This window comes from Theropithecus gelada, chromosome 7a (assembly GCF_003255815.1).
Source record: "Theropithecus gelada isolate Dixy chromosome 7a, Tgel_1.0, whole genome shotgun sequence".
Taxonomy (NCBI): Eukaryota; Metazoa; Chordata; class Mammalia; order Primates; family Cercopithecidae; genus Theropithecus; species Theropithecus gelada.
In genome coordinates, this window is record NC_037674.1 from 43,148,480 (window position 1) to 43,165,397 (window position 16,918).

General features: G+C 39.1%; 1 protein-coding gene across 2 annotated transcripts in view; it reads left to right on the forward strand.

Annotated features, from left to right (window-relative positions):
* Positions 1-16,918, forward strand: part of MAP2K5 (mitogen-activated protein kinase kinase 5) — a 264,174-nt gene that overhangs the window by 19,778 nt on the left and 227,478 nt on the right. For both annotated transcript variants that reach the window (XM_025390594.1, XM_025390595.1), the window contains exon 3: positions 1,199-1,266. In XM_025390594.1, coding sequence (XP_025246379.1) covers positions 1,199-1,266 — 68 coding nt within the window. The remainder of the gene's footprint in view (positions 1-1,198; positions 1,267-16,918) is intronic.

The window sequence follows — 16,918 nt, forward strand, 5'->3', positions numbered from 1 at the left end:
GCACACTAGAACTGAGGCATCCTACTGAGAGCCTGCCCCTTCCAAGTTGTCCCCTTGGGAGGCTGTGTACATTGCTCAGGATGTTTTTGGCATTTCTTTCAACTATGCATTTACAGTCTACTACGTAGGCTGTCCTCACTGTTCACAAATCTTTATAGAAGGATGAACAGTTAACTATATATTTAGAAATAGCCATAAGTCATTCTTAGACATGCTTGGCAGATTCTTAGACATGCTTGGCAGATCAGGCCAACAATTCCATTTTGGGTTAAAAATGAGATTTAATATTCTCACATAGTCTATCTTCAGGTTTTTAAAGCAGTTTTGAAAATATATTTCAAAAACTACTATGAATAAGAGAAGTATCATGAAATAAGTACATTATTTCTAGATGTGACCTCTGATAATACTTACTCAAATGTACACATTCTGGTTATGTAGTTTGTGAAGTCTTGTCCTCCAGCCTTAAGACTTAAATTATTTCAAAATAGCATGAATAGTATTTGAAGCTTACTATGGCTGGAGAGTGTGCAAAACAAGTGAAACTGTTCAGAAAAAGAGCTGCTAAATAGAATGGGATAGAGAGACCTGTATTAGAGCTGCTTTACAAGTTAACCTTGCACTAGGCCTAGGTTCTCCTGTGGAAAGAGAATAATAATAATGATGTTCATGTCGTAGGTTTGTTATGAGGTTTTCAAGGAGGTATTGCATATGAAGCATAGATCACAGTGCTTCATGTATAGTAGTGTTCAATAAGTGTTAGCCATTTTTATCATGCTGTTGTGACATGATAGATTGCCTGGGAGAGAGGAAGAATGGAGAAATCGGGTATGGTGCCGTTCAGGAGATTTAAAAAGTACGGATAGTGGAACAAGACTGGCCTCTCTTTGGTTTTTAGTTCCCCTAACCAAACCTGTTTTGTCATACTCCAGTTATATTTACTTTAACCTAGATATATGTTGTGAATGACATGAGCAATATTTTAATTTTCTGCTATCCCTAAAAGAAAGTTTTATATTGAGATTCTGATCGTACTCCAAATGGAAAACAAAACAACAAACTAATAATGTCAACATCCCCCCAAAATGTGGTGTTGAGGGTTAGAATATCACGTTGTAATAAACTGTTTGTATTATGTTCCCTTTGTGCATTAAACAAATGCACACCTTCTCATTTGCATTATGTTGCTTTTAAACAGATGAAGATGAAGATGGTGATCGAATTACGGTGAGAAGTGATGAGGAAATGAAGGCAATGCTGTCATATGTAAGTGTACTACAAATGAGGACTATTTTTTAAAATGTTAATGTGATTGAGGATGCTGTTTCTTGGGTATAGTGAAGACGTAAATAAATCACGGTTGTCATACATTTTTCTATAAAATAGGTAAAGGTTTCAAGGATTTCCGTATGTGAAAGTTAAGGGCATTATTTTCAAAAGACACTTACTGATCATATCATAAACATTAAGAATAATGCATCTTAATGACTTTTGCATTAGGTATCGTGCAGACTAAATGGACTATCAATTTCCTGTATTTTTTATGCAGTACTTAAAGTAACGGCTCATTAAAAATGAACCCCTGGGCTCTAAAAAATTTTTCAAAATCTACTTTCAACTGGAGATCTCTCTCACCCTTCCAGACTATAGTTACAATGTAGCTGCAGGCTTAATATGGATACACGATTTAAAGATGTACTCTTGGTTATTTATGCACTACCCATAGTACTCCCACCGAAAATGAACTACAGGGTTACTTACTGAATCAAAGTGATCTGAATATATTCTGAAATGACTTTTCTTTTGTGTTTAAAATTTTACTGAAAATCTGCGTTAACAGTTGTCTGATACTGAAGTAAACAAGAGAAAAGGGCATATTTCTAAAGCTTCAATACTAAGCTTGAAAAATTCAGCTATCATGAGGAGACATAGGTTACCTGAGTCTTGATTTGAGCCTTCCTCTCAAGTTTTGTTTTATTATATCTGAGTCTGTAATCTGTTTACAAAACCTTTTCCCGTGGTCTGGTAGAAAGAGCATTGTACTAGAAGTCAGGAGACCTTAGCTCTTCTGTGGTTTCTTGGCCCTAGGCAAATCACTTAACCTTTCAGTGCTGTAGTTGCCTCATCTGTCAGTTGTAGATAATAATACTTGTCCTTTATACTGCACAGGGCCATTGTAATGATCAAATGGGAGAATAGATGTGAAAGCCCTTTGAAAAGTTAAAAGTTCTATACAAATGCAAATGATGAAATCATTTGGAATCATGTGGAAATGATGGAATCAGGGCTCTTGCTTTTCATTGAGACCCTAATCTTAGTCAACAGTTAGGTTGTAGGTTTTTGATAGACTTCAACTTCAGCCATGATATTGTTTCATTATAATGAAAACTGTGAACTATCTGTATGGGTTTCCGCCAATAGTTTTAATTTAGGGTAGGAGGATAGAGAACAAGAAGGATAGGATGATTAACGGAGCATTGCATTCCAACCAGCACAGAATAGGAAAAGTCAATTTCCTATTGACTTCCCATTAACTTATGTGAGAGTCTTTGTATACTGAGAATTTAGAGCTGGGCTCATCAGTACCTTGAAAGGCAGAGTAGGATTGTCTGCTGAAAAGGTCTAGCACTAGTATTGATAAATTGGCTAACTCTCCTGAGAGTGTGACATGCTTATATTTAGAAAACACACACACACACAGATGGGTTCTAATTTTCTCACATATGTGCATTGCAGAGAACTGACATCAGTATACTTTCATTATGTATTCAACTTAACCACATGCAAAAGATACGTACTTTTGGGTATGGTCTTACAAACTGTGCTTTTTGAAAATGTTAGTGGGTGTGATCATAGTGATAATAATAATGATGATTTCCATTTCTGAGTTACTGCTATATACAAAATGCTTGGGGTATTTAATTTTTTTAGTTTTAATAATCACTCTGAAAGATATATATTATCATTCTTATTTTTAGATGAGGAAGCTGTGGTTAAGAGATAAGCCCAAGGTCTTAGAGTTAGTATGAATGTGAATATGGAATTTAAGTTCAGTTTCTTTTAATGCCCAAGCTGTTGCTCATTTACTGTTTTACACTGTCTCTTCCCCCACCTTCCTCTTTGCACATTTGTAGCGGGATCTTTTTATGTCATCACTGTTATTTTTTTTTTTCTCCGAGATGGAGTCTTGCTCTGTCACCCAGGCTGGAGTGCAGTGGTGCCATCTTGGCTCACTGCAACCTCTGTCTCCTGGGTTAGAGCAATTCTCCTGCCTCAGCCTCCTGAGTAGCTGGGATTACAGGCACCTGCCACCGTGCCTGGCTAATTTTTGTATTTTTAGTGGAGACGGAGTTTCATCATGTTGGCCAGGCTGATCTCGAACTCCTGACCCCATGATCCACCTGCCTCGGCCTCCCAAAGTGCTGGGATTACAGGTGTGAGCCACTGTACCCGGCCTATCATCATCATTATTACATTCTGAATAATTTGGGTTTATATATTACCTTAGTTGTGATTTCTGCACCATGTATTCCTTACAGCATATGCTTATTTTCTCAAACACAGTGTTTAATTATTTTTGTGTTGTAGGAAAATATGATTACATAATCTTACATTACATGTCCTTAGTTTAAAAGTTTCTGAGATTTCTTGGGAGCCACTTTTTTTGGTCTGAATAGAAGTCATCTATCTCATTGATGAGCTAATTTTTAAAAAATTTTTGTAGAGATGGGGTCTTGCTTTGTTGCCCAGGTTGGCCTCAAACTCCTGGCCTCAAGTGGTCCTCCTGCCTCAGCCTCCCAAAGTGCTGGAATTACAGGTGTGAGCCAAGGTGCCTGGCCAGGTTGGCTGTCATTTTGATCTGTCTTGGTTCTTATGATTGAAATTTAAGGAGAACCATTTGGACTTAACCTCACAGTCGGTTTTGGTTGGTAGTCCTCATAATTACCAGCATGTTCCTACAAATTTGCATTGGTCTTTATTTTGTAGACATTGTAAAATGTTGCCTTTTTAATTGAAAACTTATCAGTTATTTAAATTTGGCTCTGAAGTTTGAGTCAGGATTTTGTGTAAAGGCATAGGGAAGATGCTGACACATTACCACATTTTTATTGTTTTTTACAAAAAGCTTTTTGTTTTGTTTTTGAGATGAAGTCTTACTCTTTCGCCTAGGCTGCAATGCAGTAGCCTGATCTTGGCTGGGTTCAAGTGATTCTCATGCCTCAGCCTCCTGGGTGGCTGGGATTACAGTTACCCGCCACCACGCCCGGCTAATTTTTGTATTTTTTGGTAGAGATGGGATTTCGCGATGTTGGCCAGGCTGGTCTCGAACTCCTGATCTCAAGTGATCTGCTCACCTTGGCCTTTCAAAGTGCTGGGCTTACAGGCATGGGCCACCGCACCCAGCCGAAAGAGCTTAGTTTTTCATATAGAATTCAGTAAATCTGTGGTCACCTTAGTATTTCTTCAAAAGCCATATGTGGGAAAGCAAAAATAGAGGCACTTTTACCTTTAGTCCTTTAATCATTCTTTTTCGCTGATTACAAAGGTTAAGTAAATAAACAGCCTATATCTCTGCATAAGAATAAAAACAAATTTGCCATCTCTGAGTTGAAACTTAAAGAATTATTTTTTTCCCCCTTGGATGCAAGCATTTTCTGGCTTTGGGCCAGTACAAGTGTACATTTTTATCAGTAATTTAAATAGATTTTTGTATTAGACCTGAAAATGTTGCCTTTTTAATTGAAAACTTATCAATTATTTAAATTGCTAGCAGCCTGAGGCTGTTAATTTTATGAGTGCCATAATAATGGCATACAGTGGTTTTTGATACATGTGACACATGGAATATTGTATTATGGTAAGGATTTGTCATGGCAATAGGTTGTTGTGTGCTGTTAAATAATAACCAACATATTAAACCAAAGTCTGTTGTCACACATTAGTACCATTTTATATAAGTTATTTAGAAGTTGTATTCTTTTCTTCATTAGATATATTTTTAAGAGATAATGAGAAGAAAACAAAGCTATAATAAATTGTCTTTTAAGAAAATGTAAAGTAATTTGGTCTCCAAGGAGATATTTAATGTATTGAAAGATTTCAGCAGCCAAGTGTTATTACAGCACCATTGTGATAGCTGCTCTGCGTTTTGTTATGAGTTTGTGTTAATCAACAATCTGTTTTTATAGCATAGTTTCTTGTGAGTTATGCTGGTAGAATATTCCACTTCTGGGATCATGGCTTTTCCTCTGACACTATTGCATCTTTTTAATTCCTCCATAAAGTATTTTTTTAATTAGAATTTGAAATGCTTTATTAGAAAAAAAATACAACCTACATATTCTGAAAACTAAATACCTGATCATTGCTAATTAAATATTCCCTTAATGTAGTTTAAATTATTTTGTCGTTGTTCTCGTTTCCTCCTCTCATTTTCTAGAAATACTGAAAATAGTGTGCTGCTTTTTTCCTTCCATTTTTTTGTGTTTGTTGTCTGGTAGTTCTATGGAGCCCCAGTTCTAGGAGGGAATTGTTTTACTGTTAACCTCTTCTTTTGGGTGACCTTTCATGGAGAAATTCAGCCAATACATCTTGCTTTTGTAAATAGATTTATATTTGTTTCTGCTAAATCCTGTGTCTAGGGATTTATTACACCTGGTTCTCTTAATATTGAGAGACTTGTGTGAGTGGAACACAGTATTAACAAAAATAATTTTCATCATTTTGTCTATTCTCACTCTTTATATCATTTCTTCCCACGTTGCCAGAAGAGTATGGCATACATTTTGCTGTAATGCCTCCCATTATGAGACCTTGTATTATTTTCAGTACAGGAATCCTTGTATTTAAGGGAAGTGTAAGTATTCCCTTTGGTGTATTTGACCGCAGTGTACCTTGTTAGACATTGAGTACTATGAGGGGAAAATATTTTTTCACCTGTGGAGCACCTTGTAAATTGGGACATGATTGGCTTTATTCTAATATACATAACTTGGACGTTGCCTCTAAAATCATGCAGTTACTCAAGTAGAGTCAGAAGGTAACCACAGAGGTTTTGTTCAACTCTTTCATTTTATAAATAAGGACATTGAGGCCCACAGAGAATAGAAGATTCAGAAATCAGTTGGAAGTCACATGGCTAATTAAAGGGAAGGCCTGGATATAGACTCTCAATCTCTTTGCTCCTGGTTGTTTTAAATAAGGTTTTGTTTTGGTATCTATTATAGTCCCACTCAGCTTTGCAAATACTACTTTTTCCTGAGTGTGAAAAATAATGCTTATTACCAAAATTTCACTGTACTTGAGTTTGTAGAGAAATGTAAAAAATACTCTGTTGGCTGGGCGCGGTGGCTTACTCCTATAATGCCAGAACTTTGGGAGGCTGAGGCGGGCGGATCACAAGGTCAGGAGATCGTGACCATCCTGACTAACACTGTGAAACCCCATCTTTACTAAAAATACAGAAAATTAGTCAGGCGTGGTGACAGCTACTTGGGAGGCTGAGGCGGGAGAATTGCTTGAACCTGGGAGGCGGAGGTTGCAGTGAGCCGAGATTGCACCACTGCACTCCAGCCTGGGCGACAGAGTGAGACTCCATCTCAAAAAACAACAACAAAAAACTCTGTGGGCGTCTGAAGGTTTAAAGGTTTTGTTCTTACCTACAAGGCTGTGTTTTACCTTGTTTGCCAAATTTGTTGTCCATTTAGAAGTTGAATATTTAATAGCATCAGGGCCTTAGCTATTAGGAAGTTTTCTTTAAAGAGCAAAGAGGTTAGGAAGCTCATTTTCCACATGGTGCTTTCAAACATGCCACATAGTAAATAGGTTCAACTTTGAACTTAACTTTGCAGGTGGCAAAATCAGTTCAGCTTTCAATGAGTCCCCTAATTGAATGCAATTTATCCAAACAACTGACCACGTAGTATATTCTTCAGGCAAGGTGGAGAAATGGTGAAAAAAATGAGAAAGGGAAACTGAAGGAAATAAATTGTTTTGGAAATTTATTTTCTCAAATAATGACATGCTCCAAGCTGTAAGTAAAGTTTTTGTTTTGTTTTTCTTATCCTAGTCAAAAAAGAAAACTTTTTTCCAGAGGCAGATTATTTTCATTCTCTTCTCTGTGTTGTTTGGAACATTTGGATGCCCTTGAAATAGTGATAAAAGTGTAGTGACCCCGCTAGCCCCTGTTGTGATCTATCTTGGAGCCTGTTTGGAAGCAGGGAGCAGAAGCATATTCAAGTTTGCATCAGGGATTTATTATGTGGCTCTTGGACGCAAAGGAAAAGATAAGCATGAGCAGGCCTCGGTCTTGGTGGTACCGGGACACTCTGGGGACCGCTGGAATAGGAGGTTTGGACCACCAACATTTTGTCATTTATATGGCTCTACTCCCAGTTCAGTTCCATCTCTGTGGAGGGTTCCGCTTACCCTATTTATAACAAAATGTCCCATTTGGCTTGCTGTCTGCATAGTCCTGTTTTATTTAAGTGTCGGGTTCCCTGAAGCTACTGTTAAAACTTCTGCTTTAAGAGGAATAGCAGAATTGCTACAGTCTAAAAATCAGGTGAAAGGTCAGTGTGTGAACACTACCCCAAGCTAACCAAGGTAATAACTCTGAAAGTTTCAGCTGAGAGGATCCCATAAATTTGGGCCTGTTGGTGAATACAAATTTAAACTCCTTCTGCCAACACATATTACCTTAAACTTAGCCAATTTGAATTTCATCTGCTATTGGCTGCCCAAACTTCTATTAAGACTATCTGGAGCTCCTTAAAGTCCTCTACGGTTTTATCCAAATGGTGTTATCATTAAACTTGGCCAACTTGCTGTCATTTTCACTTTCAAGTCATTAATAAATACATCCATCCAATAACATGAGCCTATAAATAGGGCCCAGAGTTGGTCCCTGTTGACCTTCACATTGTGATTTTCTTTCTCATCATCTAATCAATCTGTGACCATATGTGGACCCTCAGTCGAGTCTCTTAAGGAAGAGCTTGTATACATTGTATTCTCCTCATGACAGGAACAATGAGTTATTAGGGAGTCAGAGCCTGAAGCCAGGTAAGTAAATGTAGCTATTAATTTGATATTCAAAATAGATTGGCTTCATATGTTATTTTTGACCACTGGGGCAGTTGTGTGCTTTGTGGGAGGTCAGCATCATAAAGGAAAAGCCTCTTAATGTAAAGTATGAGAAATAATTGAAAGAAGGTGTAACTAATGACACATCTGAGTAGGGTTATAATTGAATTTGTAACCATTTGATAGAGTTAAGATTGTTGGGTTCTTCACTGGGAAAACTAATAAATTAACTATGGACTGCAAATGGTTAGTTTATTGATTATTGCTGTAATTACTGACTGAGCTACATATAATAGGATATGCTTGCAGTATTGACAACAGGAATCTGAAAATCTTATCATTAGTGTGAAAAAGGCAGCATGAGTATTCCTTATAAGTGAAATACTGTACCAATTATGTTGTCTGTTAGGCATGCTAAGGAGAGATTTGAGAAACCGTCCTGTTATAAATGTATGGAAGAGTAATAAATAGGCCTGGTGTTTCCTCTGTACGTGAGACTTGCTGCTGAATAAATTAGAAGGTATGACCAATGAGAGTCATTACTATGTCTATATCAGTTCCTCTCTGGATTCTTCCTGTAAACATTTGTGCAGTGTCTATAATGTGCTGGGCATTATATGGCAGTGATTTCTCAAGTTTTTGAAGGCATAGTCCTTTTTGAAAATCTGTGGGAAGTTGTTTATTTTTTTACCCCAGAAAATTCACATAATGCAGTGTTTCACCAGCTTCAAGGATCTCCTAAAGCCCATATAGATCCCAGGTTAATACCTCTGGCATAAGAGGAAATAAAATATACAAGGCATGGTTCCTGCCCTTGTTGCACTTCCAAAAGAGAAACAGTGTTCCCCACAATAGCCATTTACTTTATTATTTATAGTACTGCAGTAATTGAGGGGAAGGGAGGGGATACTGACTCAATCTCCATAAACCAGTTAGTTAAATTCTACCACTGTACTTTGTCCAGATATCTCAGTGGCCTTGTTTTGTGGTTTCTGTGTCACCCTATTGTTATGAACGTTTTTCTTCTATGTACTCTTACTTGGAAATGAGAGATTCAAGGCACCATTTCCTATTTCAAGATTTTTTTTCAAGTACTTTTTAAGAAGGTTTCCCATATACCAGCTCCTTTAATTTTGATCTTCTTAACATCTTTATAAGGCGAGCAAGGCAGGCTTTTTCCCCCATTTTTACAGCAGAGGATACAGAGGCATAAACAATTGTGTGCCTTTCTTGAGGTCACACAGCTAGTCCATAGAGAGCTGGAGCCTGAGGTCACTCACTCGCTGGTTTGTTTCCTCATTCATCCAATCAGTTTTTTCATGCAGCAAATGTTTATTGGATAGCAGTTCTCTGGCCAAGTGCTATGCAAGGTGGTGGGGGTGCAGTGAGCATACAGTTCATGCCCTCTAGGAGCTCATGGTCCAGTCAGGGAGATTAACAAAAAAGGAAACAGAATTCAGTGGGAGAGATCAAGGAAACTCATAATTACCAAGCGGAGTGATAAATGATATAATACACCTCAGCATTAGGTGCTCCATGAGCACAAGAAGTGTCTAATCTAGCTCTGGGGACCAAGAAGGCTTCCTGAAGAGGGCTGGTGTCCAGGTGGAGTAAGTTAGGACAAGGGGACTAGGAAGGGTGTTTGGGGCAGAAAGAACAGTATATTTAAAGAATGCCTGGTGAATCAGGAGGAGCTGCCTGTGATTCAGTCTGTATGGACAGTGACGGGGAAGAGGGTAGGAGATGAGGCTGGGAGGAAGGTGGGTTAGACCATGGAGGGCCTTAGCTTGAGGGAACAGGGAAGTGACATGATCATATCTCGTATTGTCAGAGGCATTTGAGTCACAGCAACTCTGTATTAGTCTGTTTTCATACTGTTACCGGAAAGGGGTCCCAATCCAGACCCGAAGAGGGGGTTCTTGGATCTTGTGCAAGAAAGAATTCAGGGTAAGTCCACAGTGCAAAGTGAAAGCAAGTTTATTAAGAAAGTAAAGTGGTGAAAGAATAGCTACTCACTCCATAGACAGAGTAGGACATTCCTGAAAGTAGGAGGATGAATGTGCCCACCCTAGGTATGATGTTTGTTTATGTATAGGATAAAAAAGGATCATGGGGAGATGTGCTCTGCTACAAGGGTTTGTGATAAAGGATTCATTTTCTTAATTACTATATTTTGCAAGAATTGATATTATCTTTTTTTTTTTTTTTTTGAGACAGAGTCTTGCTCTGTTGCCTAGGCTGGAGTGTAGTGGTGCGATCTCGGTCACTGCAAACTCACCTTCCAAGTTCAAGTGATTCTCTTGCCTCAACCTCCTGAGTACCTGGGACTACAGGCACCTGCCGTCATGCCCAACTAAGTTTTGTATTTTTAGTAGAGACAGGGTTTCACCATATTGGCCAGGCTGGTCTCGATCTCCTGACCTTGTGATCCGCCTGCCTCGGCCTGCCAAAGTGCTGGGATTACAGATGTGAGCCACCGCGCCTGGTCTGATATTATTATGTTTAAAGCAAAATTAGGAATGCTTCTGTTCTCAAGATATTAGGATATCAGGACATTCCTGAATCTGGGCGTGTTTAGTAAACGTTATCAATCTGTTCCCTTCATCATAAACATCTAGAGCCTCGGAATACCTAACTTCCTGGGAATGTAGCCCAGCAAGTCCCAGCCTCATTTTTCCTAGCCCTCACTCAAGATGGAGTTGCTCTGATTCGAATGCCTCTGACAACATTGCTATAAATAAGAGCTATTTGAGACTGGGTAATTTATAAAGAAAAGAGGTTTAATTGACACAGTTCTGCATGGCTGGGGAGGCCTCAGGAAACTTACAATCATGGCAGAAGACAAAGGGGAAGCAAGTACCTTCTTCACAGGGTGGCAGGAGAGACAGTTGGGTAGCGGGTGGGTGAGTTGCCACACACTTTTAAACCATCAGATCTCGTGAGAATTCACTCACTATCATGAGAACAACTAGGGGGAAATCCACCCCCATGATCCAGTAATCTCTCGCTGGACCCCTGCTCCAATTCGACATGAGATTTGTGGGCGGGGACACAAATCCAAACCATATCAGACTCCATCTTGAATAGAAGCTGGGTAAAATGAGGCTGAGACCTGCTGGAAGTCAGGCATTCTTAGTTACAGGGTGTTTAAGAGTTAAGGGAACAGGTTAATAGCGTTTACCAAACAGACTCAGGACTTAACAGACCCAGGAAATGTCCTGATATCCTGATATCTTAAGAACAAAAGCATTCTAAGTTTTGCTTTAAAGATAATATCTTTAAATAATAATATCTTCTTGTGGAAGACAGTAGTTACATAAAGATGAACAATCCTGTGTCACCAGCCCTTGTAGTGCAGCGCATCTTCTCCATATGGTTTTTTGCTTTGTTATCTAGTGTTCCTCCTCTTACTTTTGGGAACACCCGGCTCTGATTGGATTTATTGGTGAAGCCATTCTTTTATTCCTTTATTTTCTTAATAAACTTGCTTTCACTTTACTTTGTAGAATCACCCCAAATTCTTTTTTGTATGACATCCAAGAACCCTCTCTTGGGGTATGGATAAGGATCCCTTTCTGATAACAGTATTTCTCAAGAGTGGCTTGGGGCAGAGAAATTATAAAGCATGGAAGCCACTTAGGGGTCTGTTCCCTGTGAAAGACAATGGTGGTCACAGGACTGATGAGAAGTTAACAGATTTGAGAAGTGGGGAGGATGTCAAGATAATAAAATTTAGTAGGCCCAGCATGGTGGTACACGCCTGTAATCCCAGCACTTTGGGAGGCCAAGGTGGGTGGATCACGTGAGGTCAGGAGTTTGAGACCGGCTTGGCCAACATGGTGAAACCCCATCTCTACTAAAAATACAAAAATTAGCTGGGCATGGTGGGGGCACCTGTAGTATCAGCTACTCGGGAGGCTGAGGCAGGAGAATCACTTGAACCCAGGAGGCGGAAGTTGTATTGAGCCAGGATCGCACCATTGCACTCCAGCCTGGGTGATAGAGCAAGACTCTGTCTCAAAAAACAAAATAAGGCCTGGTGCGGTGGCTCACATCTGTAACCCTAGCACTTTGGGAGGCCGAGGCAAGTGAATCACGAGGTCAAGAGATCGAGACCATCCTGGCCAACATGGGGAAATCCCATCTCCACTAAAAATACAAAAATTAGCTGGGCATGGTGGTGGGCGCCTGTAGTCCCAGCTACTCAAGGGGCTGAGGCAGGAGAATCATTTGAACCTGGGAGGCGGAGGTTGCAGTGAGCCGAGATCGCGCCACTGCACTCCAGCCTGGGCGACAGAGTGAGACTCCATCTCAAAAAAATAAATAAATAAAATAAAATTTAGTGATTGAATATAGGGGAGAAGAGAAGAGAGATGGTTTGGATTACTTCCAGATTTCTGGTTTTGGAAACAGGGTCATAGTGATGGTATTTCCTGAGACCATAAACCCAGGCAGCAGAAGACAGGTCTAGGGTCTGAGAGGGGATAGGAGAGGAAATCAATTTTGGACCTGTTGAATTGGAGGAGGCGCTGCACAACCAGCTGGGTATGTTTCAGAACTTGGGAGAGAAATCTGGGCTGGAAATAAAGATTTGTGATTCATCAGCTCATAGTTAGTCTCAGTGACTCCTCTGGTAGTTGAAACCTTTGAAGTGGCTGAAGTAACTCAAGGAGAGTATAAAATGAGAAGGTTAATGAAAAACAGGGAGGCAAATCCTGCATTTAAAGGAGGAATGGGGTAATAACCACTTACAGGAAACCGAATGGAGTAGTAGGAGAGGTGGGAAAACCTGTGGAGGGGGTGGCGGGAGGGGGGTTGCCAAAGAAAGAGCCAGAGGTCACCCATCCGCACAGATGTCTTCACACTGCTTTGCCAGCCTCTGAAAGATCGGGGGACATAACCTAACCTGCACAGGGTGTGAGCGAAGCCACAGCTCTTCACCAGCTCAGCAGTCTACCAGGTAACCCTGCCTATTTAGGTAAATGTTTTGAGGTATGAGAAATATGAGATAACCTACCTCTTAACTTGTAAGCAATAAATATACATTTTATGCCCCGAGTGCATGGCATGGCCTAGAATGAAAGGAGTACTTTTTTTCTTTGTTTTTTGGTTTACTGATAAACCATTTGCTTCATCTGTTAAATAGAGGTGATGATACTTACAGAATGGGATAGGATTGTAAGAAACTAAGTGAATAAACATAGATATGTAGTACTGAGCCTAACACACATAGGTGTCCAACGAGTGAGGGTTAGTTCTCTCCCTGTGTCTCTCTCTCTGTCTCTGTTTTCTCTTCTTTTTTCTTTCTTTCTCTCTTTTTTTTTTTTTTTTTTTTTGAGATGGAGTCTTGCCTTGTCGCCCAGGCTGGAGTGCAGTGGCATGCTCTTGGCTCACTGCAACCTCCACCTCCTGGGTTCAAACAATTCTCCTGTCTCAGCCTCCTGAGTAGCTGGGATTACAGGTGCACACCACCACACCCAGGTAATTTTTGTATTTTTAGTAGAGACAGGGTTTCACCATGTTGGTCAGTCTGGTCTTGAACTCCTGACCTCAGGTGATCTGCCTGCCTTGGCCTTCCAAAGTGCTGGGATTACAGGCATGAGCCACTGCGCCCACTTCTTTCTTAATAGAAAATATGTGCCTTATAAAAACTTAAACTGTGCTATTTTAGAACTCAAGTTTTTAAAAAAATATGGCAGATTTCCATGAAGAAAAAATGTAATTATTGATTGAATTGTGCCATTAGCATTAGAATTAGGTTTATAACAAATATGAACACTGTAGTAAACTTGCAAACAAAACAAAGCAAAAAATTGTACTTGTTATCCCCTTGTTGAATCTGGCCCTCTGTTTCAAATTAATTAGATTTTTGGTAACTATGCTAAACTTTGTCACATCCTTATTAAAATGGCTTAAGAATTTTGAAGAACAGCTCAGAAGGAGTCTGAAACTAATCTGAGTCTAGTACTGGAGATTCCATTAGCAATTGCAAAACTGATTAATCTTTTACCCGTTAACTTATTGATTATCGCTGCAGTTACTGCGTGTAACAGATTATGCAAGGGATAACAGGAGAAAACACTTTTTATAACTGCTGCTGATGTATTCAGTTTGAACACAATATTTCGTACTCTATATAATTATTTCTGCACTTTTAAGTGCTGGAACACTTCTAAGATAGAAACTTTGCTTAGTATTGTTTCAATATGAGGAGGTGTACTTTTAAATTTCTTAACTAGTAATGCATTATAGATTACCAAGTGCCTTCACTAATTTTATTGCTGCAGTTTAATTTTTGAGCCTCACTGTAACCCTATATATTAGGGTAAATATTAGGAAACTAATGTTTAATAAAGTTAAATTTCTTCCTGAAGGCTACACAAGTTAATGAGTGGCAGACTCAGAATTCAACCCCATTTGAATCAGTAAATATTTATTAAATACCTACTATGTGCAGAGTTTTGTGTTAGGGCTAATAAATGCCAGGATAAGATTATAGACTTGAAGATGAAGTTATTTGGATAACTTTAAGTAATATTATGAAGGTTACTTTGTTACATTTCTGTCCAAGCTATTATGTTCAGTATCTTGGTGTACAAGGTTTAGGAGTGTTTTTTTGGTCGTTGCTGTTTGTTTCTTTGTTTTTTTCTTTTCTTTTGGTTTTGGTCATTACTGCTTATTTTATCACTATTTAGAACAAAATTGGAGAGAATCCCTTTAAAGGAAGAGTATATAGAAATGACACTAATAGATTCAGATCTAAAAACAATTTGCTGCCCGTGTGTGGTGGCTCACGCCTGTAATCCCAGCACTTTGGGAGGCCAAGGCAGGTGGATCACCTGAGGTCAGGAGTTTGAGACCAACCTGGCGAACATAGTAAAACTCCATCCCTACTAAAAATACAAAAATTAGCTGGGCATGGTGGCGGGCACCTGTAATCCCAGCTACTTGGGAGGCTGAGGCAGGAGAATAGCTTGAACCTGGGAGGTGTAGGTTGCAGTGAGCCAAGACTGTGCCACTGTACTCCAGCCTGGGTGACAGAGCAAGACTCTGTCTCAAAAAAAAAAAAGAAAGAAAATCCCAATTTGTTTTGCAGTTTATTAGTTGCTGTCTTTGTTTTCCCATGTGAGCCTCACAGCTATCCGCTGGGTAGATCTGTCTTGATTTTATAAATGAGTAACATGAGGCACAGTGAGCATTTCGTCATGGAGGTCACATGCTTGGAGACAACAGTTAGTGATGAAGCTCCTGAGTTTGAGCCCTCTGATTCTTTCATGTGCCTTGCTCATCTCACTGAGTAGCATGGACCTGGTGGCCGGTCAGGACTGCTCTGTGCCAGGAGGTACCATGCATGGCCCTGCATTTTATCCTTATCTGATGGGGAATGCTCCATAGGCAGTAGCCTGAGTTTCTAGGCCTAGTGCCTTGTTGGTGGCTGTTTCTCAGGGATCAGTTGTGTAGGGCCCACACTGTGGATTTGATTACCTCCCTTTACAGCATGTCCTTGATAGTGAATTACTTTGCTATGTAGAACATAAGCGTCTCTATTAATACAGATACAGATCAAATGCAGTAGTACAGCAGGAGAAAATACACTTGGATTTAGAGGAAATATAAAAAACAAAAAATACAACCTAACTACTCGCTATAGAGAAACTGTTAAGTGGCATACTCAACATCATTACTGTGACTGTTAATCGTGGTACAGAGAGATGTTTATAGATGGGTTAAAAATTCTCACAATGATTATAAAAGTGTATATAGCTTGCCAGTTGATTTGGAACAGACTTAAAATGAAAGGAAAACCATTTTTATTTATTTATTTATTCTGTGAGGTAAATAAATAAAGCTGGAAAACAGGTCAATTTCATGCATGCAAGGTTTTATAGTAGGAAAAAAATGCATTGCACCTGTTCTGACCCTTTACATTTGAGGTTATTTGTTTTCAAACTTGACCCCAAGCACCAGTTTTAGACATCTCTATAATTAACTTGTTAGATAAAGCATAAGGATATTTTATTTGTCTTGATTTCTAGGACAATGGCAAAGTAGTAACTGAAATTACTAGCCTATTGTACATAGCAGTTAATTAAAGAAAAGCATTAACTATAGGAGAACACAACCACTGCTGTTGTCTTGTATCAGTACAAAAAGGCAGTAATTTTTTTGACAGCCACTGATTGGAAAGTTGCTTGCAGCCTTCCAGAAGCAAGGGGGTACATGCTGTGGATCAATAACCGGCAAATTTCCCATTAAAAAGAATACCTGAGCAATGTTCCAAATAGCCACTGGCATCTTAATTTTCCATGGAAACCTCAAATACTTGTGTGCCGAGGACAAGTCATTTTCGGACAATTTTTCCAGACTACTTGTTAACAGTTATTGCTGTCCCAAAAGGTTGACAGCCTACATGATTGATATTTCATTTACTTGTCATCACTGTTTGAGTAATGGCGAGTGCTGTATTTCTGTGGTTTTAAGGAACAGAATCTCCTGAAAGACATTTGCCTTAGTGTATATTCCAGAGTGTATGTTTCATATGTTTATGCTGTATGTATATGAATTTTTATGTCCATAGAAGGAGAGAATCACTTCCTTTACAGTTTGAAGCCCTTTGGAGAGCTGGGTATACTTGTATCAGTCCATACCTATCCAACATCCACCTTCACTTTATTTGTTGTTAGTGCAAACAGCCTTAGATGTATTAACTTGTGATTCCCAAAATGATGTGGAATTTTATAGCTCCCCTTTATTTTCAAGAGGAAAAAAAAAAAACCCTTGCTCTTGTAATAATTTTAATGTACATAAAAGCAATAAGAAGATATATGTGATA